Source organism: Vulpes lagopus, chromosome 23 (genome assembly GCF_018345385.1).
Source record: "Vulpes lagopus strain Blue_001 chromosome 23, ASM1834538v1, whole genome shotgun sequence".
NCBI classification, from domain to species: Eukaryota; Metazoa; Chordata; class Mammalia; order Carnivora; family Canidae; genus Vulpes; species Vulpes lagopus.
Window position 1 is genome coordinate 21748222 of NC_054846.1, and position 26603 is coordinate 21774824.

The following is a 26603-nucleotide window of genomic DNA, read 5'->3' on the forward strand; positions in this document are numbered from 1 at the left end:
ATATTTACAGATTTTCTAATGATTTTCAGTATATATGTTATTCTACAGGTTAAATGTAATACAGGGTAGACTGACCTCACATGTAAAGGGGGAAAGAATATCAGTCGCTCTTGCTGCAGAAAAACTTGCAACTTGGGATAACCGTTCTTAATATTTTTTATTGTAAAAACGATCAGACTTCCAAATGAATTTAAAAACTTTTTCAATATTATTTAATGAAAAAGTCCCATATTATCATGTACAGGATATATCAACATTTACCACTCATTTTTCATATGTAATGAAAAACACCATTATTGTAAGCTTGGAAAATCTTCAAACTCATTCTCTAATGAGTGCCCATCATAATTTAAAGAGTATTTTCTCTACTCAAAGAAAAAAAATCTAATGTAAGGCTACAATTATTATACACCAAAGCAATTCCTACTTACATGCTTTATATAGTCCCATGAAAAAATAATTCAATTGTTCCTAATCCCTGATGCAAGGCACTTCAAAGCACCCGCATAAAACATCCATGTAAACAGCAGTACAGTACATGAGTTAAATAACATAAGTTGAATAACTTTTACACAGCTTGACCTAGACTAAGGGAAATATAAAATCCATCATAGCTACAGCTAAAAAGCATGTTAAGATTCACAAGAATTTAAAAAAAAAAAAAGATTCACAAGAATTTGTTTCTCTTATTACATAGAGAAGAACATATAATCTCTTAGAGGAAAAAAAAAACCCCAAAGCCTCATAAATATTTTCATATTGAAAAACAGCATGCTCCCTGGGTATGTATGAAATCAGGGCATTCAGAAGTGACCAGGAGTTAATGGCAGTAGCATTTCTGAATACCTAGCTTCACTATCCACCAGGCCGAGTAGTCTGGACTATTTGTAGCACCATGGAAGAGGCATCAGAAAAATCACAAAGGGATGTTACTTCAAACCAACCCCGCCGTGAAGCTCAGTTAAGTCCACAGTAACAGCAATGATGCAGAGATTTTTTTAAATTACTGACTAGATATACCTACCAAGAAAAATTGTTATTTTAATACATCTCATGTACATAAAGCACCAGTTTAAATAAGATTATCAAACACTTCCAGCATATTGCTGCTCAGCCTGAGAGTTCATTTCTCACCACTTTCCATGTTGTACCCTTAAAGCCAAGGATAAAATTAGAATGGTGACAGATATTGTAAGAAAAATTCAATTCCTTCCCTATCAAATGTATGTCTCTCAGGTAAAACAGAGAGGAAGTAACAAACTTAAAAAAGGTCTACTTCATTCTCTGGAACTTCCCATTCTGCCTGTACTAGGGGATTTACACCCAGGGCTTGGTACCCTGGCAGGGAAGGCCGGGCTAGCCTTGCTGCCCAAAGGCCAAACTACACTTCTACTGCTGAGCATCTCTCATAAACCAGTGGAGATAAAGAGGTCTGAGTGTGAATACAACTCAAACGCTGCTAACAACTATCCAGTGAGACTCCACTGTGGGTTAACTTCATATACAAAAATGAATACATCCGCCTCTTTACCAGTGGTAATTATTATTAGCATGTCCTTCTTTTTTTTTTTTTTTTTTTTTTTTTTTAGCATGTCCTTCTTAAGCATAAAAGAAGTAACAGTGTGTCTGGGTTTATGCACAGTTAATAATCAAGTATAAATATTCAGAATTTTTTTTTCAGAATGTTTCTTTTAAAATTACAGATTAAAAGTGACTCCCACAAGAAAATCAGTTTCTTCATGAATGAAGTATAGTTTATAAAAAGCTGGAATGATGGTTAATTCAAATACAAAAAAACCCCACTTCTTCCTTTCCCACTTACTTAGGTTCATACAGTTGATTCTACCACACAACTGTACTATCATTGTATCACCAGAGCAAAATACTAATAAAACGCCTCTGTCAGCAAACTGAGGACTACTTCTTGACAACTGCATTAAAACTGCAGCATTTGAGTAGAGCTGAGAGACACCACTCTTAAGCATGGTTTCCTTCTTCCTGTTCTTGGGTTTCACGATGATTATTAACAGAATGAATGTGGTCTGTAAACGACTGGGTCATCCATTGCCCATTTGGAATGTCACCGAAAGTTGATTCTCCACTGTCAGCTGCCAGGGGGGAAAAAGGATGTTAAAGTTAGTTTGTTCTATCTAAAATTGTCACAGGATTCAATGAGGAGATGTGAGCAGTCCAATGAGGGGAAACTGCTATTAAATAGTTATGCAAGCTTCTTGACTACCATGATAAATAAATCTCTGTTCTTTCGGCGGATACAGGACTTCACAGAGGGACTGTAAATGGGATGACTCGCTAACTTAGAGAGAATGAGCTGGACACACATGTGTGGCGGGACATCAGATAACCACTGTATTTCCATTACTGGCCACTACAGATTTTCAGTGCCATTCCTACACTCCAATAATTCACTCTCTAAAAACAAAACAAAACAAAACAAAACAAAACAACCCCAAAAGCTAACAAACAACAAAAAAAAAACTTGCCCCCAGTCCTGACAAAAACCAATCATTTAAAAGGAATCCACATACAGAGGGGAACATACTTAGCCCACTGGAAGAGAAGCTGCAAGGGTCACCATTGCATGGATTTTCTGTATAAGCACCACCGTATGCTGCTTCATAACCTGGATCATATTTTTCTTCCTTAACAGCCATCTTCTTTGCATCCTCTGTGAGGAGAGTAAAAGGGATTTAAAATGGATTTGGTACAACGGTTTTGAAAATAGCTTTATTCAAAGGTCATCAGGAACGAATCTTTTTCTAGTTAACATATACTGAGATGTATCTTTCATTAGTATCATGTTTTAAACTCTTTATAACATATACTAAATTAGCTCCTAAGAATTGCAAAAGCCTATTAGATTTAATCTCAAGTGGCTACCATGTTTCTTTCTTTCTTTTTTTTTTTTTTTTTACCATGTTTCTTATACTCTCAACATCTGTAGGTGTACCCACAACAGATAGATGACCTTGGTAAAACGAGATTTTAACAGTGACTAATGTTGTCTGAGAACTCATGCTGCAAATGTAACTTTTCTTTTCTCCTGCTTTTAAATTCACAACCTGCTTTCTGTAAGGTATAGATCCATGAAATGAATGAATGGGGTGAAAATGGGAACATACCTTGGGCTAGCTGTAGATCAAATGTATATTGTACCTCTTGCACATCTGTGTTTCGTTCAATGCCTTTCAATTGATCTCTTAAGTCTTTCAGCTTAATGTAGTAATGAACTTTGTCCTGGGCCCGAGGAAACTGAGCACATCTTGCACTGGATGATGGCATAACATAGCAGAGCTAGAATCGTAAAATTTTACAGTTACATAAATCTTAAAAGTCTACTGAATCCACTCACATAGAGATTAAAAAACTCATACATTTTTTGGTTAAAAATGATGCTCATCACACATTAATATATGCAAATCAATACAAGTAGTTGTGTCTGAGTTCAAATTTGTAAAATTTACTTACTACAAAGTCAATAAATAAAAAATGAAGAGGCTTCCCCCTCATGTTCATTTACCAATCATCTTGTCTTTTTAATAGTAAACACATGGTTCACAATTCTAAAGGTGCAAGAGGGCAAAGAGGTATATACACTGAAAATCTTCCCTCCCAGTTCTGTCTCTACCAGTTCTCTTCCCAGGGCAATCACAGTTGCTGGTTCCGGATGTATTCTATGAATATACGATCAAATGTATCTCACATATGTACTCTCCCACACCCTTTTTAAATATACATGAATGGTCACATGCTCTCTATTTCCTGTTCTACATCCTGCTTTTTTACTCAAAAGCATAATCAGAGAGAATTCTGTCAAATAGCTAAGGAGAAAGACATTTGCATTTATTATTTGGGATAATGGTGACAAACGGTCCTTCATAGAACAGAAAATATATAATACTATATATCACATACATATCAAAGACTGAGGCTGCTCGATTATGGAACTTCTATTGCAATTTCTTGCAATTTTTATATTGCCCTCCATAACATTCCATAAAACAAACTTTTTTTTGTTTGTTTGTTTATAAAGCATTTAGAAACTCCTGACTCCTAAAGATATGTAGGTATAAATACTACCAGGTTTTGTAATTACTCATTTTCCCATCCCAAGATGACCTTGGTAAAACGAGATTTTAACAGTGACTAATGTTGTCTGAGAACTCATGCTGCAAATGTAACTATTCAATTAAAATGATGCAGAAATTGAAAATGATGCAGAAATTTGAAAAAATTTGTTTCAAAGCTGAATCACTAACATCATCAGTAACTGCAAATATTTCATAACAAAGAATAAGCTAAAACACACAAGCACTCCCAAGGTCACTATAGGAGCTAACACTACCTGTCATGATATTATCCAATACTTAGTACTGCACTATTATGGTCACCTACATTCAAGGCGTGTAGCCGAGCCTCATCTGGCTCCTACGGGACAATAAAGCAGTTATCTATAGAAGGCAATGAACTCAACTGCACCAATTTTACCAAAGTAGACAAGTGTAGGCCTCGGTTTTATTATTATTATTATTTATTTTTTAAAGATTTTATTTATTTATTCATTAGAGAAGGAGGGGGCGGCAAAGACACAGGCAGAGGGAGAAGCAGGCTCCATGCAGGGAGCCTGATGTGGTACTCGATCCTGGGACTCCAGGATCACACCCTGGGCCGAAGGCAGTCACTAAACCGCTGGGCCATCCAGGGATCCCTAGGCCTCGGTTTTAAGAAAGACCACTTACTTTATCAAGCATATATTTACTTAGAAGAAATTTAAAAAGGAGAAGTTCAAATGTATGGAAATGACAGAAACTTTATTCTGAGCTCTCCACAAAACCCTGTCAGCACATGGGCTTCTCCATTATTTAAAATATTGTCTAGAACACATGGACATGTGCGTGTATGTTGTTTTTTAAAAAGTTGTAAACAAAACTACATTAAGAAGCAAATTTAAACCTAATGTCTGCAGAAGCTCTGCAGAAATGACAGTTTGAAACCCACTGTCATTTCTGCAGAGCTTTGTGGACACGGCACCAGTAAACAGTACCAGGTGCCAGTCAGGCTAGCTGGATGTCTGTCTGCAACCGAGCTGCATACTATTCATACAGCTCTAGAATGAAATTGGGCTAAGATACACCAGCAGGGGGTAATGAGCAGTTTTACTCATCAGGAGCATGTTTGTTTCATACCGAAAAAGGACTAACCTACCTGAATTTGCTAATAAAAATATGCCATTAAATTTATTTTCAACTCCTCCCAGTTTAGCCAAATAACATCAGTAAGACATTTTTATCCAAAAAAAAAGTTTATTTTTTAAAATAGTTCCTGAATTAATTTGCAACAATTAGTTTCAGTTGACATGTAACTATTACTAAACAAAATACAGTGTTTTTAGAATGGCATGAATTACAATGGATAGGACAAATAAAAAAGGGAAACTAGCTAGAAAAAAATTCGTATTTAGCTGATTGTTACAAGAATCACTTTAAGTACTTACGGTTTCTGTGTCTGGGATCTTATGGGGTTGAAGTCCAAATTCTAAGTTTTTAACCTTAACTCCAAAAACTTCTTTACTAAAAATTTCATAAATACCTAAAATGAAATACAAACATATTTACATTGCCCATAATGTTAGCAAATAAAAAAGATAAAATTTAAAAGTAAATCTTACATTTTCCATTAAACACTGCTATTCGTGGCTGATATTTCTGTAATTTCTGCACTAGAATACGTCCTCCTTCACGAAATTCTTTACTAAAATTGAATTAAAAAGTAGTCAAAATATAAGTATGGCAATATTAATATGCTAAATTCAGAGAGCTTTGAATAAAAGATCTATTCATGTATTTGTTAAGCTCAGCCTCAAGTAGGTACATTTAGCATTCTTAGAGTATATGAGGCATTGGCATGAGCAGGTTCCAACCTATAAAAATAAATGTAATTACCTGGAAAGATCTTTGCTGCCTGGTGTTGTCCTTTCCACCATATTGGTAAATCCAATACCATACTTTCCTGGTAAAGTGTGATCATCCATATGGTTCAGCTGGACCTCACTCAGGCCTGACATGAACAGACACTTCCCTGTGAAAATGACAGTTCAGTTTATTTCCAGTAAGTCAAAGATTTTTGCCCCATGAATCGACACAGTAGTCTACATTTTACCCTGAAATTACAAGAAAAAAATTTAGGATACTTAAAAAATTACAGATCAAATACCATATATCAAGCAATTACTATGTGCTAAGCCCTCTGCATGGATTATCTCATTTAATGATCATAATGATCTTCTAAGACATTAACTACCATTTTTATCTCCTTTTCACAGGGCAGATTAAGTAAATAGCTATCAGAAGTACACTGCTACTCAGTGTAGGAAACTGAAAATCTTTGTTTCCCTTCTAAAAATTGGTGATACTACCCCCTGCCCTCAGAATATCGCAAACAGATAAAAACATACACCAAGAGACCCAGAACATTCAAATGTCCTGATGATGGAAGAAATGAAAAGTTCAAACTGGGATGCCTGGGTAGCTCAGTGGATTTGGCTCAGGTCGTGATCCTGGGTTCCTGGGATTGGGCTCCCCACAGGGAGCCTGCTTTTCCCTCTGCCTGGGTCTCTGCCTCTCTCTGTATCTCTCATGAATAAATAAATCTTTAAAAAAAAAAAAAAAAAAAAGACCCAACTTCTACAGACATTTTTTTTTTTTTTTTAAATAATGGAGATGAAGGCAGTCTGGGTGGCTTAGCAGTTTAGCACAGTCTTCAGGCGTGATCCTGCAGACCTGGGATCGAGTCCCACATCATGCTCCCTGCATGGAGCCTGCTTCTCCCTCTGCCTGTGTCTCTGCCTCTCTGTGTGTCTCTCATGAATAAATAAATAAAATCTTTATAAATCAATCAATCAATTAGTTCCAAAAACACATTACTAGATCTTTTGCCCTAAATGTTTTTTTTTCTCTTAAAGATTTTATTTATTTGACATAGAGTGAGCACAATCAGAGGGAACAGCAGGAGAAGGAGAAGAAGGAGAAGGAGAAGCAGACTCCCCCCTGAGCAGAGGACCTGACTTGGGACTTGATCCCAGGACTCTGGGATCATAACCCAAGCCGGCAGACACTTACCTGACTAAGCCACCCGGACGCCCCTGACCTAAATGTTTTTAATGTTACTCTTAGATAACTGACTAGTATTTCCTGAGGGCTTTTGCAGGCCTTTCTCTATTAGGTGGTGTTAGGTAAGTAGACTTACATATAAGATAATACAACAGTAGTTATACTTGGTTTTAAAGCTCGCTCTGGGGCAGCCCGGGTGGCTCAGCGGTTTAGTGCCACCTTCAGCTCAGGGCCTGATCCTGGAGACCCGGGATCAAGTCCCACGTCGGGCTCCCTGCACGGAGCCTGCTTCTCCCTCTGCGCCTCTCTCTATCTCTCACGAACAAATAAATAAAAAATCTTAAAAATAAATAAAAATAAAGCTCACTCTACAAGTATTTTCTGCTAAATACAAAGAATCTGTAGAGAATGTCTCCAACACAGAATTTCTTAACTACTGTAATAACTGACTGCCAGGGAGCAATGCATTTCATCTTTCTTGGGAAATAAAATCAGCAGAAATCTGGAAAGGTCAGTTCTCTGTCTGCTCTGGCACAATGATGTACTATTGTTACTCTCACCATAGATAACAAGTAAAAAAGAAAATTCATTAAAAAAAAATATAGTAAAACCCCTATAAAATAACTGACAAAACAAAAGGGGAAGTACTGTTTTCTTGCCCTTCATTCTCTTACACTAAAATGTGAACAGTGACATATCCTCTCAAATCTTTTATTTTTGTGTACACCGGCATAGAAAACACATATAGATCTCTACAAATACCCTCTTTTAAAAAACGCAATTCGCTTAAAAAAAATCCCCAAATATTAACAAACACAGTTTAAAAGTATAATAATAAAAAAAAATAATTACTTACAGAAATGATTTCCAGGTCCAGGGTAATGATGCCCTTTGTAAGCTGCCATCAGTCCTGGGTTTATGCCAATCTACAAAAAATGTTTATATAGTTAAGTCTTGAAAAATATGGTTTAAGCCTTAGGGCTTCTGTGGAGAGGTGGTGGACAAAACTAAATTTTTTAAAATAAAAATTTAAGACAGCATCATAAGCAATGTTTTTTATTAAGTACCTATTCTTGATCTGAACAAAATATTCCTTTTTTTTTTTTAAGTAGACTCCACACCTAATGAGCCACCCAGGCACCCCCAAAGTATTCCATTTTGAGGAAAAACATTCCCTTTATATTTAAAGTGTTGCTGTTGTTTTTAAACCAGTCTGGGAGCCCTTGAGTGGCTCAGTTGGTTAAGCATCCAATTCTTGGTTTTGGCTGAGGTCATATCTCAGGATAATGGAGACTGAGCCCTTCGTGGGGCTTCATGCTGGGTGAGGAGCCTCCTTGGGATTCACTCTTTCCCTCTCCCTCTATTTCCTCCTTTGCCCCTACTACTTGCTCTCTCGTTCTCTCTCTCTCTCTCAAACCAACCAAAACAAGAAAAAACAAAAACCAGTCTGGGGAAAAAAAAAAAAAAAGCAGAAAAAGAGCCATAAATACAGAGAGGAAATGGTGTTTGCCAGAGGCAAAGGGGGATGGGCAAAACAGGCAAAGAGGAGTAGGAGGCACAGAACAGGGAATACAGCCAAGGGTACTCTAACAGTGTATGTGGACAGATGGTAGCTACACCCATCAGGAGCGTGGAGTGACACACAGACTTCTCAAATCGCTGTCGTACACCTTAAACGAATGTAATTGTACGAACTATGCTTCAATACAAAGAAAAAAAAAACAAATTTTAAAAATAAAAACCATTTTACTCCTCATATATCTCCAGGCCCCCCTCACTCTTTCCAACTGGGCTGGAAAGAGTGAGGTCCCACCATGCAGCTCACTCCACATCACCTAGAGCTGTTTGCATGTTGATGTTTCTGAGAGTTACTGACAAAAATCAAAGCTCAAAGGCAGTATTATTTATGGAGAACTCACAGGTGTCATATAATCTAAGCAATCCACATGGATTATTTTATCTGTCACTCCAAGAGGGAGGTACTATCACCACCCCTGCTTCACCAGTAATGACACTGGTGATTAGGAAGGTTAAAACTTGTCCGAGGTCATACCCCTATATCCTACGGCAGGATCTGAAACCAGACAGCCCCACAGTGGAGCCCATCCTCTTAAACACACCCATATAACACATTCTCATGAAGGAGAGACCATTTACCACTAAAAGGATTTTTTAGAAATGATTGTTTTCAACAAAATGCTATGTGCCATTTATAGAACCAAATAGGGACAAAAATCCTTACAATCACAATGTCCAGATTGAAGGTCAAAATGTCTGGGAGGGTCTTGGTTAGAAGTTCAGCTTCTGAAACACCGTTAAAGCGGTCTACCTTTCTTTTCACTTTGAATGTGTCTGTAATTTTTTCTTGCTTTTCTTTTGATTTTGTGGACTTGCCAGATTTCTTGGCCTCAGCAGGCTTTTTAGGTTCTACTGGCTTTTTGGGTTCTTTTGCTCTGGGTTTTCTTTTCCTTCCTTTTGGAGTCTCTGAAACACAATGATTTCCAGGATGTAGATGCAGAAAAATATAACTTATACAACATCAGGCAACTTTCCCAGAAAAGTCACTCTATTAACACTATCTTTCTCTTCTATCTCCCAACCTCAGGGTCCTCTGCACTATTCTCTCCTTCTTCACCCTGGGACTGGGTTCACATGGGCCCATCCCCCACCCTCCTTCCTCTGCTAGCTGTTCTTTGGATGAAATGCCCATAATAACTAAGACTGATTTTCCACACACTCTTACCTGTCATCTTTGCCTCCCCAGGGATACAAGGCATCTATACTATTTTATAGAAATTCTAAATGTAAATACACAAATAGGTCAATAAACAAATGAAAAAATAAGTAGAAAAATAGAAACATTTTAACTCAATTTCCCATTTCCAGCAATAGAAAGCCTCAAATGGCTTGTGGGCTTGTTTTAGAGACTGAATGTATATTCTGTTCCACACACAGCCAAAGAGGTGAATTTAGAGGTGCTAATGATGAAATCTCTCAGAAAGAATTTTTCAAAAGGGAAGAGTAGGGATCTACTTCAGGACCTAAGCAGAGTTTCTGAATCTCAGCACTACTAACATTTTAGGTTGAATAATTTTTAGTTATGGGGGGTTGTCCTGTACCTTACAGAAATTAACAGCAACCTTGGCCTCTACCTAATAGATGCCAGGAGCACCCTGCCAACCATGACAAAGTCATTTCCGACAATGCCCAATGTTCCTTGCAATGTTCCTTGCGCGACGTGTGTGCGTGTGTGTGGGGGGTGGTTGGGAGTTGCTCGGTCAAGAATCACTGACCTAAAGTTACCCACAAGACGGCTTGGGTTTTCTTACCCTTAATTCTTTGACATCTCTCAATTTCTTGGGCCCCTCTCCCATTCTACTACTTACTCTTTGGCAGTTCCCTAACCCAGCCTCTTGTCTGTCCTCTCTTCTGACTCATTCTGTTTACTCCTATACTAAGGGATCTACCTCTACACCAATAGGAGAGTCAAGAGCAGGGCCATCTCCAACGCAACAGAGGCAGATGCGTTTTCTGAAATCATACAGTGAAATTCTGAGCACATTTCTCCTACGATACTGCTACTTTGGAGAAAGCCATTACCTTTTCTCCATCCCCTCAGGACCTCCTCATTTCATCTCCATATTCTTCAGTCTTGAGTCCCCGTTTTGTCTCCATATTCTGCCTCAGCTCCTGCCATTCAATCTATCCTCTACACTATTTCTAGGCTGAGTTTTAGAATGTCAGTCTATGCAAGTCACCCTCTGCTTACATTCTCTCAACAGCTCCCTACTGCCTTCAGAAAAGACTCTACATTCATCAGGTTACAAGCCTATGTTCTGGCTATGCACCAGAGGCCAGTGACACAGAATCACTACTTTTTTTAACGGTCATGCTTTTTTGTATCTATGCTTCTGCACATGCTGCTCCTTAAGACTGGAATTTCCCCACTCCACTATTCATGGTGATAAAATCTCCCCACCCTTGGTTCCTGAGTTCTGGGAAGCTGCTTTTGAGCCTTGGTCCAAACTAGGTGTCAACCCTATGAGCTCTCAAGGCATTCTATGCCCCTCCTCACCTTTGTGTGTTGAAATATAATATAAAAGAAAAAACAATTCCTTTTTCTTTTTTTTTTTAAGATTTTGTTTATTTATTCATGAGAGACAGAGAGACAGAGAGAGAGAGGGAGGGGCAGAAACACAGGCAGAGGGAGAAGCAGTCTCCACGCAGAAGCCTGACATGGGACTCGACCCCGGGACTCCAGGACCATGCCCCGGGCCGAAGGCAGGCACTAAACCGCTGAGCCACCGAGGGATCTCTACTTATTATTCTCTACGTCTAGATCACGAGATACTTGAGGACAGGATCCATGTTCTTTTATTTCCCAAAACCTATCACAGTGCCTGGTACATACTTAAAAAGAAGTTAGAAATTTTAATACTAAAATAAAACCAGGGGCATCTGGGTGGCTTAGTTGATAAAGCACCTGCCTTCAGCTCAGGTCATGATCCCAGAACCCGTGTCAGGCTCCCTGCTCAGGAGGGAGCTCGCTTCTCCCTCTCCTTCTGACTACCCCTCCATCTGCTTGTATACACTCCCTTCAAATAAATAAAATCTTAAAAAAATAATAAATGAATGAAATAAAACTAAAATTCATCATTAACCCTTTTTTACTGTAAGCTGGCTAGTCCAATAGCTAATTTTCTAAACTATCCTGATAAAAGCTACCTTGTACGGGTTCCTGAGCAGGAGCTGGGTCTGGAACTTCTGTGGGCATTTGCTGTTCATTCATCACTGCCATATCAGAAGCTTCTGTCATCATTTGTTGAAATGGGAATGTATAAAAAGCTTGAGCTTGCTGAAGGGAATAGCTGAAAGAAAAATTAAGTATAAAAATATAAAATACGACAATAAAAGCCATTCCCAACCAGGAATTTAAACAATTAACTGTAATAAAAAACTTCAGGATCCAAACACTTAGTAACAGATTGTAATATTTAGAGTTGATAAAATGGTCAAAAGGGAGAAGGAATATCTTTTTCCATATGTGCACATTCACCCTAATTTTACCTTGTGCTTACTAACCAAACACTAATTAACTCTTCCACTGTTTAATGACAAAATGTGTCATCAATAAAACTTACCAGTCCTGTCAAGTCAGTCTCTGCTTTCTCTGAAATGAGATCATTAGAGCAGAGAAACTTAAAAGGCACAGCAGCTCATACAGGTTTAAAGTGTCCATAAAAACAATTTGCACCTCTAACTTCAGATTTAATCCCTTTGTCACAAAGATTCTGCCAATCTAACCCTTACCTAGCTTTACTGATTCATTGCACAACTCTGTGCAAGGTAAAGGTATGTAACATGTTGATTTGATACATGTATTGCAAAAAACGATTATTAAGAGTCTTAGCTAGTATCTGCATTATGTCAAATAATTACTATTTCTTAAAAAAAATAATTACTATTTCTTTTTTGCAATGAGAACATTGAAAATCTCTTAGAAACTTTCAAGAATATAGTACAATATTAGCTGTAATCACCACGATGTACATTAGATCCCCAGACCTTGGTAATCTTTATACCTTCGACCAAATCTCCCTATTCCTGCCTTCCCTCCAAGTTAACTTAAGGTTCTCTTTTGGTTGATCTGCCTACTTAATGATTTATTCATTGGACCTATTTTATTTTATTTTTTAAAGATTTATTTATTTATTTATTCATGAGAAACACAGAGAGAGAGAGAGAGGCAGAGACACAGGCAGAGGGAGAAGTAGGCTCCACGCAAGGAGCCTGATGTGGGACTCCATTCCCCGGTCTCCAGGATCACACCCCGGCTGCAGGCGGCGCTAAACTGCTGCTCCACCGGGGCTGCCCTGGATCTTTATTAAATTGTTGCTGGGCTTCTACCATTAGATTAAGACTAGAATTTGATATTCTGTACATATCTGTGAATTTATGGAAAAAAACACTTTAAAACCTCTTTTCTGAATATTTTTTAGACGGTTCCCAGTGGTCAGTTTAATATAAGGAACACAGGCCTTCAGAGAAAACTGCCAAAAAGATCTTACAGTGACTATAAATCACTATTTCAAACTGCTTCCCTCAGCACAAAGCCAGAGGAATAAACCATATATTTTGTGAAACTCAAACTACAACTGATGCCAAATGATGCCATTAAATACACAATGGAAAGAAAACACTAGGAAATAAAATGGGTATCATTTGCCATTTGGAGAGAAAAGTCATGTTTTCTGTGGGTTAACTACACACTTCTTAGTCACAAAGAAAGCAAAGTAGAAGCTCAGAAAGTAGAGATTAAAAAGGCAAACTAGTACACAGTAAATGGGTAAAAACTCATAGTGTATAATTTGCATCTTAATAAAACAGCCTTAATAAACTTAAATGTCCAAGGCAGATACAGGATAATAGACTGTGGGTGGCTAGGCTAGGATGCTGGGTGCTCATGAGACATACAGGGGCCAAACCCCAGTGGAAAACCAATGGAGAGGAATTTTAGCTTTTAAGCTACCTTTAAGATAAGCTGCTAAAGAAATGGTTAAGAATTTTTTTTTTTAAATTTTTTTTAATTTTTTATTTATTTATGATAGTCACAGAGAGAGAGAGAGAGACAGAGACACAGGCGGAGGGAGAAGCAGGCTCCATGCCCCGGGAGCCTGATGTGGGATTCGATCCCGGGTCTCCAGGATCGCGCCCTGGGCCAAGGGCAGGCGCCAAACCGCTGCGCCACCCAGGGATCCCAGAAATGGTTAAGAATTAGAAAGATATTATACTATATCTTAAGAGTTTTATTTCTGGGGTGTCGAGTGGCTGTCGGTTGAGCATCTACCTTTGGCTCAGGTCATGACCTTAGGATCCTAGGATCCAGCCCTACATCAGGCTCCCTGCTCAGCAAGGAGTCTGCTTGTCCCTCTGCCTCTCCCTGCTTGTGCTCTCTCTCTTGCTCTCAAATTAAATCTTTTTTTTTAAGTGTTTCATTTCCTTAAATATATCATGTTCAGTTATGTAAAAAAAAAAAACACAGTAATGCAATAAACTTGATACATTAACATGAGAAAATACTATGTAGCATAATTACATTTACTGATATTTTTAAAAGCACAGAAATTGTTTAATGCAGACTTTAAAGTAGAAAGAACACAAAACAGTATTGTAACCTGAGGCTGCACACCAGAAAAGTATGTTGTAAGTTCTAGAAGCTCAAATGTGAAAAATGAAGAGAAGTGAAGTGCTTAAATTGTGCTAGGCACAAAGTAACATGTCCTCTTCCCCACCCCCTACTTTTCTTTAATAGTATTCATAACTCTTTTTGATGAATTGTAAAAACATCCATTGCTCAGTGTTTTTTGTGAATGTGTACACATTTAGTTTTATTATAACAAAGCAACTTGTACACTTTTAAGGTTTAAAACTGAGCTTATTTCCTTTCCAGTGAAACAAAATGAAAATTTAAAAATACAGGAACAAAATTACAATAGAGAATGTCAATTCCAGGTAAGATCCTATAGGTTCTGCTGATTCTCCCATTGAGTGGCAGGGCTCAAGTCATCATTAGGAGAGTTTTATTTTAAAAGTGTCATCAGGGGTAGCCCCAGTGGCTTAGCTGTTTAGCGCCGCCTTCAGCCCAGGGCATGATCCTGGAGACCCAAGATCGGGTCCCACGTCAGGCGCCCTGCATGAAGCCTGCTTCTCCCTCTGCCTGTCTCTCTCTCTCTCTCTCTCTCTGTGTGTGTGTGTGTGTCTCTAATTAATAAATAAAATCTTAAAAGTTTAAAATAAATAAATAAATACATACATACACACATACATACGTAAGTCAGTCAGTCAGTCAGTCAGTCAGTCATCAGGCAGCCCCGGTGGTGCAGCGGTTTAGCACCTCCTGCAGCCCGGGGTGTGATCCTGGAGACCAGGGATCGAGTCCTACGTCAGGCTTCCTGCATGGAGCCTGCTTCTCCCTCTGCCTATGTCTCTGCCTCTCAATCTGTCTGTGTCTCTCATGAATGATAAAAATAAAACCTTAAAAAAAAAAGTGTCATCTTAAACTGCAAGGATGTCTGTTAAACATCACAATTAAACATGCCAAAGGAGGGCAGGCCCAGTGGCTCAGTGGTTTAGCACCTGCCTTCGGCCCGGGGCGTGATCCTGGGGACCTGGGATCGAGTCCTGCGTGAGGCTCCCTGCATGGAGCCTGCTTCTCCCTCTGCCAAAGGAGAAGCCATGTTGTCAAAATGACCACTTAATTCACCCAAACATCTCAAACCCACCCTTTGCTGACCTTCTATAACCCCATTTTTTAAAGTTTTTTTTTTCTTTTTTAAACAAGAGAAAGTAGACAGGTACACGCTGGTAAATGCTTACTGTCCATATTCACATAGAGACACAGTGTAATCTCTGAGCCCAATATACAGAGAAAGGAGGAAAAAGCTAGAATTCTATGTACTACTACACAGGGGCCTAGCACCCTCCAGCTTCCAGCAGAGCTAAGGGAGCAGAAGGTTTTTCTTTTTTCCCACAGATCACAGTGGTGTTGATTCCATAAAGTTTTTGTTGAGACAGGAAGAAATAAAAATGAATTTGGAACAGAAAGGGGTAGAGATTCTTTTCCCACTGTACTCTGCTCAAGGTATTTCCCCCCAAAATAAGTTGAGAACCATGATATAAAGGGAGAGAAAAGAGACTTCAAAAAACAGAGCAGATGAGCACAAGAGGAGGGGAAAAAAGAGATGCAACTTGCTCCCAGGGACTGGAGAAAATTAAAAAAGGAAGGTTGGAATCCATCGGTGTTCCATTAGTCATCTTCTCCTTCATCCTCCTCTCCTTCCCCCCACCCCATCATCATCTTCATCTTCTCCTTCTTCATCCATATCGGGAACCAAGTAGTACTGTAATAGATTTGGCCAAATATCATCTTTGATGACTTCTCCTAACTCATCTGTAGCTGCATCAGAATGGTCAGTAAACCAGAAGCAGCTCTCTGATTCCTCGTGCTGTCTCTTCCTGCTGCTTTTATTCTGTGTTTGACTTGAATGTTTCCTCAAATCCTTTCCAGATTTCCATTTGATTTCAGTAGACTTTGAAGATGGATCACAACTCTCATTCAGATGAAATTCTTTGGAGAGAACTTTCTTTTCGAAGTAAGGGTTTTCATCAAAATAAAAATCTATTCTGTAACCTGATTTAATATCTTCAAATTCTGTCACTTCAACTCTTGTTAATAATGCAGTGCCTCTTCATCTTCCTCCCCAAGCAGTACAGACACTTGTGGATGGTTAACCAATGTTACCCCAAAATTGGGGATTTTGGCGATCAATTCCGACCTCTTCTGAAAAAATGGTTGGTGGAGTTTATTTCTGTTCTACTTTCAAAATCTCCTCACTGGCTAGTTCATTAAGTCTATTTCATTTTGTACTTCATCAATATGTTCAATTGCTTCTTGCTGTTCTTTTTCTCCCTTCGGCAAGTGCTGAGAGGTTGACGTCTCCTCCGGCTTGGGGGCAGGAAGCAGCCTCAGTTCCTTCGTTTGAGGCCTGAGCGAGGGGTGGTGCCTGGGCTGTGAGGAAACTCCATGAAACCAGGAGAGAGGCATGTCTGGAAGAAGCTCCAATTGTCCTGTTGTTTAGTGCTGATGACACAAATACTCTAATGAAGGTGTGGATACTGCTAGGTTACATGGAGACATCTTATTTAGTTACCCTTTGGAAATTCTAGTAAAATGAACTGTAACTTTTGATTGTGGCCAGCTGCAGTTTCCTGAGCTATTAGCAGCCCCTTTCAACTGGAATATGTAAAAGTAAAGATATATGGTCATAATAAGTGAGTGCCAGAAGAATGCACGATGTCTGTTCTTAGTATGCCACACTCAGGAGGGCAACCTTCACCCTTTTCCATTTGCCTCGTTACCTCTCTCAAGAGTTTCACAGAGGAGTCCCATTTCAAGCACTTCACAAAGTCCAAACTTAAGATACTTAATTTAGCAGGGATCCCTGGGTGGCTCAGCAGTTTAGCGCCTGCCTTTGGCCCAAAGCACGATACCGGAGTCCCGGGATCAAGTCCCGCATTGAGCTCCCGGCATGGAGCCTGCTTCTCCCTCTGCCTGTGTCTCTGCCTCTCTCTCTCTCTATGTCTATCATGAATAAATAAATAAAATCTTAAAAAAAAAAAAAGATACTTAATTTAGGAAAATACCACATTACAAAAGGAATCTGAACTTTAAAAAATAAATTTCCAAAAACAAATAAAAAATAAAAAAAATAAATAAATAAATTTCCAAAATGTGGTTCCTTTCACATATTTAGGAGTCATTAAATTCTGAACCTCAGAATCTGAAAACTAAAATTTTAGAAATCAATTGGCTGAAGAAAAAATGGAAAGGAAGAAAAAAATATGAAGTTGATTTTAGAGACACAGATCTATTTATTTTGAAGGAAACCGAGAAACTTACTGATATCATCAACAATGTCCTTTTTAATCTTTCTAAAAATGATCCCTGGTACTTGACAACCAGTTAAACTAGAAATAGAAAATAAAGAAATTAGGAATAGAAAAATAAAGCTATGAAAAATGTGATAGATAAGTTCTAAGGTAATACACTATATTTGTGTGTTTAGTCTTAGCATCTCAGCTTCCTAAAAAGAACAAAAGCAAAAAGTGCATCACATATTCTTATTACTTGGCAGAAGCAAGCAATATATCCATACAAAAACCTTCAAGAACTTCAAATCTAGGAAACTGGAGTTCTGGATAATTTAATTTTCTATGATCCAGTAATAGTTCTACCTGTAAGCAGCATAAACCTGTTCAACCTTAATGTGAAAATATTTAATACATTTGCTGTAGACAGGATTGCCACTTTGTAACTCAGAATTGTGCAAAACTTACATCCTTCATTTTCTCTGTGTGAGGGACAGCAACACAGAAGAGCACCTGGCCAGGTCACTCATCCTCTCAGGACCTTTCAGAACCATGAAAATGATTTCTTATACATGGACAATGTAGAGAAAACAGGACTAAATCTGTCCAGACTCCAAACAGACTCTTTAGAGTTTTTATTTTCTGTAACTCCCTGATAACTAAATCTCTAAGCAAGAGGGATAGTCTTATTTCCCTTTGCTCACTTATCTTCTCTATCACGTTTGTCCCTGCACTTCTCTGTGCCACCTCTCCTGTGCTTCCAGCTAACCGCCCCGCCCCATCCCCTCCCAGGCTGCCATTCACACCGCCCTTCTCCTGAACAGCAGTGCTCAAAGCACTGTTTTTTATGGCCACCTGGAATCGACATACTGTCCATTTTCCTGATGAACTACGTATTTCCTGAGTCTTTCTCAAAAACACAACACAGTGGACTGAGGAGTCCAGTTAATTCAGGTTTTGCTGAATTTCAAAAACTCTCTCAGGTTTTCTCTAAAATTAAAAACTCCAACTTCTTTAATCCTCAGTTATTTTCCAGATTTTGAAGATTTAGGTTGCTCTTTTCTAAATACGTTTGCCTTAGTCCCCTTGGGCTGCTGTAACAAATGCCATAAGCTAGGTGGCTCATCAGAAACAATTTTTAGGGGCACTTAGGCCACTCAGTTAAGCGACCCACTCTTGGTTTCAGCTCAGGTCGGGATGTCAGGCTCCTGAGACCAGCCCTGCCTTGGGCTTTGCACTGGGTGTGGAGCCTGCTTGGAATTCTCTCTCCCTCTGCCCCTCCCCTGCCTTCTCGCTCACTAAAAATAACAAAAAAACCCCCACCATTTTTACTTATTACACTTTTGGAGGCTGGAAAGTCCAAGTTCAAGGCACCAGCAGATTTAGCGCCTGTTGAGGGTCTGCTTCCTGGTTCATATGGGTTCCTTCTCACTAAATCCTTAGAAAATGGAAGACGTGAGGGATCTCTTGGGACCTCTTTTTTTTTTTTTATGATAGTCACAGAGAGAGAGAGAGAGGCAAAGACATAGGCAGAGGGAGAAGCAGACTCTATGCACCGGGAGCCGGACGTGGGATTCGATCCCGGGTCTCCAGGATTGTGTCCTGGGCCAAAGGCAGGCGCCAAACCCCTGCGCCACCCAGGGATCCCCTTGGGACCTCTTTTATAAGGTCACTAATCCCATTCATGAAGGCTCCACCCTCATGACCTAATCACCTCCCAAAGGCCCCACCTCCAAATACTATCACAGTGGGACTATTAGTTTTCAACATATGAATTTTGGAAGGATACTCATATAGCAGTATTTTATTATTTTCATTTAAATAACAATAATACAACAGTGAATAGTTACAAAATAACAATCAATGCTAAATAATCCAAATGCTCAACTAAAGGGAACTACCTTTACATAAAGTATGATGGAATACTACCATAACTATTTAAAGACTATACTTTTTTTTTTTAAGGATTTTTATTTATTTATTCATGAGTGACACAGAGAGAGGGGCAGAGAAATAGGCAGAGGGAGAAGCAGGCTCCATGCAGGGAGCCTGACATGGGACTGGATCCTGGGACTCCAGGACCACGCCCCAGGCCAAAGGCAGGAGCTAAACCACTGAGCCATCCAGGGATCCCCTAAAGACTACACTTAATATTGCAAAGTGGAAGTGTGTGTTTCACCATGCATTACTGGGTATTTGTGGTATACAATCTATCAGAAACTATAAACGCAAAGATTTAGAGTAAGCCAGAATCCTCAACTAATTCAACTATTCTTCATATAGTAGGATTTCAAATATCCTCACTATTTTGTCATTTGTCATTGACTTTCATCAATGAGAACTCCCCTTTTATGACCTCCCCACTGTATCACTGATTTTTCTGCACCTAGGCACAGGATTGTGGCTCTTTTGGTAAAAGATGATTCACGAGCAGCCCAGGTGGCTCAGCGGTTTAGCGCCGCCTTCAGCCCAGGGCCTGATCCTGGAGACCCGGGATCGAGTCCTGCATCGGGCTCCCTGAATGGAGCCTGCTTCTTCCTCTGCCTGTGTGTCTGCCTCTCTCTCTCTCTCTCTCTGTGTCTCTCATGAATAAATAAATAAAATCTTTAAAAAAAGAAAAAAAAAAAGGTGATTCACCATCCCAGCCAGTTAGGATAGATCTGGGTTCTGACTCAAACTACTGATTCCACAAACCTCTCCCAGAGTTGGGTTATTGACAAATTTTATCAGCACCCTCACATGGTTAAACTATTGAAAAGAACAAGATGGGGTAGAAGTACACGACACACAGCTGACCCTTGATTCTTTCAGCGGTAAACCAGTTTGGAGTTTACCTAACCAGGCAGCCATCAGTCCATCCTGCCCACAGAGAAGTGGTGTACAGCACACGCACAGTTGTTAGGGAAGCAGACTTTGAGCGACACTGCCTGGGTACACATTCCAGCTCTGTCATTTACTGACTCAAATTCCTTAGCCTCTTTGTTTCAGTTTCCACATCGGCACAATGCCAATAGTTGTACCTAGTTCACTGGTTATGAGGATTAAATTAGTTAACACATGCAAAACACTTGAAACTCCCTATTATGTAGTAATTTTGCTGGAATAATAAAGACAGCAGGAAATGATTACATACTTTAGGTACCTCTGATCATCCTCCTGATGCTAGTCCAGTTATCATTACCCAAAATGGAATTAACTTAACTTGGTATGTCCTACTTTTTTCTGAAATTATACTGTAGCCTAATGGTCACTGGTTCCTTTTAAATATGCTCAAAACCACTGAAAAGTAAAAATTTTGTTTAGGATCAAAGTCAATAAATTAGAGAACAGACTCCACCTTTGGAAGAAATGGGACCCCACATGTTTATTTTCAGGCTTCGGGCTCCTCTCCCATTTTCTTTTTTTTTTTTTTTTTTAATCCTCTCCCATTTTCTACAAGTTCTTATGGACTGGCAGTAATCTACCTCTCATTTGAAATATGATTTCTCTTAGAGCAGCTGAAAGTTCTCTTAAATGCCCTCATCCATCTTGTCTCTTATTATTATTATTTTTAGAGATTTTATTTATTTATTTATGAAAGGGGGGGGGGCAGGGACACAGGCAGAGGGAGAAGCAGGCTCCATGCAGGGAGCCTGACATGGGACTCGATCCCAGATCTTCAGAATCGAGCCCTGGGATGAAGGTGGTGCTAAACCGCTGAGCCAGCCGGGCTGCCCGATCGTGTCTCTTAAAAACATTCATTCTGCCACTTCCAGTCTACAATCATTTTTCTTTACACAAGAGATAAAAAATTAACACCAAAACCAAGGGTTTATTTCCTAATAGCATGTCAGTGGACTACACAGAAAACCTAAGCCTTTCTTGCCCCAGTTGTCAATATCTAACTAAAAAAGTTCTTGGTTTAACAGTTCTTTTTATTTTTTTTTTTTAAGACTTTATTATTTATTCATGGGAGACACAGAGAGGCAGAGATGTAGGCTGAGGGAGAAGTGAGCTCCCTGCGGGGAGCCCAATGCAGGACTGGATCCCAGGACCCCGGGATCACGCCCTGAGCTGAAGGCAGACGCTCAACCACTAAGCCACCCAGGTACCCCAGTTTCTTTAACATTTCTAGAAAGGCTGATTTCATTTGAGGGTTACTATTGTCATTCTGTATTTTCAATGGTCTGTGTTATACTTTTCCAGTCATTTTTAATTTGACACCCTACTTGCCGTTTTTGGTAAATGTCCTTTTTGTGCTGGAGCTCAGTAGAAACAGTATCCCCTTCTTCCTTTTTTCCTCTCTGGTTTAGCCTTTAAATACTCATGATACTTGAATTATCTTCTTTTTTTTTTTTTTTAAAGAGTCCCCATATTAATAGAATTTTTTCCTTGACTTTTTAATAATGACTCTTCCAAAATAAAAAATAAATTCATCATACCCATTCCATTCTACTCTTTGAGTAGCATAAAGTGGAGATTGACAAAAAAGCAATTTCTCGGGATTATCTGGGGCCTTGGTCATTTCAGAATCCCCAAGGATAAAGCCCTTACACTCACTACTAACACAAAATTCTCTTTATTTCCTGGGATTGAAACTTTGCCAGTCAAAATTAAAAATGGTCTATAACACGGGATGAAGTTAAAACAGAAATGTCAATTTGTGGATAAACATTGTATAAGACACCTATTACTTGGCTGTGAGACAGTGAGCAAGGTCTTCTAACGTGTAATTCATTTGCTGTTAGACTCAACACAGGTTTCAGTGCGGATGTGAAGTAAGATTACAGAGGTAGGAGCAAGTTCCACAAATTCCAGTAAATTCTTTTAAATGTAAAGTTCTTCTGGGAAGGAAGTGCAATACTTTATTTCAGGATTCGACCTGCAAAGGCAGGATATCAAGCCCACACTTTCTCTACATAGACCTCTCCTAAACGCTAAAGACTATTTAATGTAATCCCTTCCATACAACCCAGATTCACAGCATGCAGGACCCGGTATCAGAGATGCCCTATCTTACAAATATGAACAGACCCAGAGAAGCGAAATGTCTCGCTTAAGTCCAGGACCCATTAGCCACGGAGAATCAGGAAAATTCATTAGGTCTAAAACAATCTTACTCCAATGTAGATTACTTTTTTCTTTTTAAAGACCCTGTTACCCCATCTAATTATTTTTTCGATTAGTTCTCTGCCAGGAGTTCAAATAGTGAAATCTCTGCTCTTGCCAAACGTTCTCTCTACGTATCTAACACTCCCCAAAGGTCACACTGAAAGTAGATTCTTAAGTTCGCCTCCAAGATCACAGGAAAGGACTGATGACTTCTTGGGGTATTAGTCACAGTCCAGAATTCAAGAGCTCTAGTACGGCACTGTTACCTACCTTGGGGCTCCTCACGGTGCTTTTAGTAAACCTAAGGGGGGGGGGGGGGAGAAGCCACAATAAATCTACTAACTCTAAAGTAAAACCTCCAGGGGTGATACGTGTGATTCTCCTCCATCTTTACAGCTCTTCGCATAAATGAGGCTAAAGGGAAACGCTGCCAGAACGGGAACCGCGAAGAAACATCAAGTGGAGACTGCTGGCTGCTCACTAACCCATCTAAAAGCCGGCGGGATGCCGGGAGGGCCGGAAGAAGGAAGAGCTGAGGCGCTGGACCCGCCGCTGCAGGAGGAACCCGCGACCAGCGGCCGGGGAGGCCCGCGGTGCGCAGGCGCGGTCCCGGCCTTTGTATTCCGGCCGCGGCATTTAAAGACCCCCGCGTGCGTGCGCGCGCCCGCCGGCCAGCCCCGCGAGGGGCGCGGGGGAGGGGCGGCGCTCCGCTCGGCCTCACCTGCCCGCGTTCTCCGCTTCCATCCCCCGCTGTCGCTCCAGCTGGCGGCTGCTCCTGGCGGGCGGGCGGGCGAGCGACTGGCCTCCGTAGTACCGCGGCGGGCCAGCGGCCGGACGGCAATAGCCAGAGACTAGACACGATGTCTGGTAGAGCCGGGACGGTGGCCGGCGCTCAAGCTCCTCCCCCGACCTCCTAGCAGCTCCCCGCCGAACCTCCCAGCCCGAACCCCCCCTTCGCGCGGCGCCTCCGCCTGCTCAAGGCCGAATCCGACGCCTCGTGGCCGTCACGTGACACAGCCAGCCCAATCGCGTCCGCTCCCCTCTCGCTGGTTCCCCCTGCTCTCCGCTTGGCCTCTCGGGAAGGGTGGCGGACGGAAACGGGTGGGACGAGGCGCGCTCTGCTGACGTAAGATTTCGTAGGCCCCGGCGGGGGCCGGAGCTGGGAGGGTGACGTCCTGGGGGCGCTGTGTGGGTGGGGCCCTGAAAAGGGGCATCCTTATCAGGGTGATGCAGGCCGGTCCACCTCAAGTTTTATCCCGATTAAAAACAATATTTTGCGTTAATCGCCAGGTATCAACTATGAAGTGTGATTTTGGGCAAGTAAGACTTTGGAGTCAGAATACTTGGGAGTTGAGGTCACTGTGCCATCTTGGGCCTCAGTGTCCTCATATGTATAAAAAGAGCGATTGTAAAACTGCTTCGTAAAATGTAAAGCTTTACATGAAACATTGCTTTAATTTGTATATATAAAGATAATAACGTTTCAAGTGTGTGATGATTTAACAGCACGTCTTCCTTACAGACTAGCTACTCTTATTTTTCAATGGCTCTTACAGCTAGTTTTTGTTTCATTAGTTTTCAAGTTATCGCTGGTGTTTGTACAAAGACTTCCTGAAATAACTTAATGGAAATAGGCTTTTCTGTTTCTCTAGTTTGCATGATGAAAATCATGGCTGCTGTATTAGTTAATTTTCCCTAGTTAGGCTGTGTAACAAATGACTCCAAAATCTTGTTGCCCGAGCCCTAGGGTGCAAGAGCACATGGCTCCAGGGGTCCCAAATGGACCAGATTTGGTCACATACTTCTGACAAAATCCAAAGGCAGAGAGAGGAATGGTGGTGAAACAAGAATTTATTTCAGCAAGGCCAACACCAGAAAGACAGTAGACTAAGTCTCGGACTGTCTCCAAAACACTGAAAATACTTGTAGGTTTATATAGGGAAAATGTAGGAGAAAGTCTGTGGGGTAGGTGCAGGTGGGGCAGTAAGATCAGGTTGATCATTGTCTTCAGGTCAATCATGCAAGGTATTGCTGGCATCAAGGTAGTCCCTATTGCTTGAGGGGTGCTTTTGGTTCCCAACATGGGATGCATTACCCCCTGAGTCTTTTGCTGAGTTAAGAGATAAACTGGAAGGAAAAGTTCAGTCAATTAGAAAATACAGACTGTGGTCAAAATGGAGACAGTTGTAGGGCTCTTTCAATCTCAGTGGTTTTGCAGCAACCAAGGTTTATTTCTTACTGATATAACATGGTTGGGAATGACTATGGCTCTTTCTTCATGTGTCTTCTTCATTTTGGGATCCAGAAAAGGGCTTTCATGAGTAAATACAGAATGATTAATTTGTATTATATTGATTGCTTAAGTGAAACTTTAAATGAACCTGACTCATGGTAGGTGTCCAGTGAATATCTGTTGAATGAATGAATGAACAGCAGCCCATTCTTTCACTCTCTCTCTCTCTCTCTCTGGTTTTTCTTTTTCTTTTTCTTTTTTTAAAGATTTTATTTATTCGTTCATGAGAGACACACACACAGAGAGAGAGAGGGGGCAGAGACACAGGCAGAGGGAGAAGCAGGCTCCATGCAGGGAGCCCAATGTGGAAATTGATCCCGGGACTCTAGGATCACGCCCCAGGCCAAAGGCAGACGCTGAATCACTAAGCCACCAGGGATCCCTCTCTCTCTGGTTTTTCTTACCACTCAGGACCATAGTCCAGAAAAGTTTTGTTTTTTGTTTTTTTAAAGATTTTATTTATTTTAAAGAGACGGCATGCACAAGTAGGGGAGGGGCAGAGGGGGGAGGGAGAGAGAGAGAGAGAGAGAGAGAGATATCTAAAGCAGGATCCCCGCTGAGCATGGAGCCCAATTTGGGGCTCAATCTCAGGGCCCTGAGATCGTGACCTGGGCTGAAATCAGGAGTTGGACATTTAACTGATTGAGCCACCCAGGCACCCCAATCCAGAAAAGTTTTAAAGCAGTTATTTCAGAGAGAGAATTCTGGTGACTAAAAATGAGTGTAAAGAGCTGAAACCCTTTCTCAGGATGTTTTCACTTACATGGAGTTACTGTGGGGTGCTCTGCATTCTGGCCTGCCAGCTCCATTCATAACCTGACCAGACTGGGGCTTCTGCTCACTTTTTAATTTAATTTAATTTAATTTTAATTATTTTATTTTATTTATTTATTTTATTTATTTATTTTACCTCTGCTCACTTCTGCCTTGCAAAAAGAAGAGATTACTGGAAGAAGTGTTGGGAAGAAGGACATCAAACCTGGAAACGATGAAGCAATTGCGGCAAAGAGGTTCCTATCTCATCAGTATCTCTCTCACCCTCTGAAGCTGAATCTGGAAGACAAACTTGCTCTGCTTGTGAGCCTTGCCTTCCAGAGCTTGGGGGAAGTCTAGAAGAATGTCCTTCTGTTGTTGCCAGATGTATCTCTACCTCAAAGAGTTCTTGTATGATAGGACAACAAAAAAGAAGGCCAAGTCGCTTCACCTTTTCCCTCTTCTTCCCAATACTCATCTCCCTTTTAAGAATCTAGTAAGCTTGCTTCCTTCCTAGCTAATGTTCTGTCATTCAATGCATCATATTTTCTTTCTTTTTTTTAAATTTATTTATGATAGTCACAGAGAGAGAGAGGCAGAGACATAGGCAGAGGGAGAAGCAGGCTCCATGCACCGGGAGCCCGACGTGGGATTCGATCCCAGGTCTCCAGGATGGCGCCCTGGGCCAAAGGCAGGCGCCAAACCGCTGCACCACCCAGGGATCCCAGTGCATCATATTTTCAACAAGGTCTACTACTGGGGAGGGGTTTTTCAAACTGTAGATTTTCATCCACAAGTAGGTCCTGAAATTAAGCATTAAGAAGAAATATAACAGAATAAGTGTCAAAGTGTTTGTATGTAATAAAGGTAAGTATTGCTTTACACATACATAGGTACAGGTGTACAGATAG

The 26603-nt window shown here is 40.4% G+C and overlaps 1 protein-coding gene and 1 pseudogene across 1 annotated transcript; both read right to left on the reverse strand.

Moving 5' to 3' along the window:
* Positions 1 to 101: 101 nt before the first annotated feature.
* Positions 102 to 23618, reverse strand: TDG (thymine DNA glycosylase). The gene is made up of 10 exons (XM_041738871.1): positions 23368 to 23618; positions 11853 to 11995; positions 9370 to 9611; positions 7984 to 8053; positions 5961 to 6096; positions 5687 to 5769; positions 5513 to 5607; positions 3141 to 3312; positions 2561 to 2686; positions 102 to 2108 (listed from the first exon to the last, which is right to left on the reverse strand). Exons 1-10 carry the CDS (start codon positions 23388 to 23390, stop codon positions 1978 to 1980), a joined length of 1221 nt encoding a protein of 406 aa, XP_041594805.1. The 5' UTR covers positions 23391 to 23618; the 3' UTR covers positions 102 to 1977.
* On the reverse strand, positions 15141 to 17220 carry LOC121481484 (annotated as a pseudogene).
* Positions 23619 to 26603: the final 2985 nt, after the last annotated feature.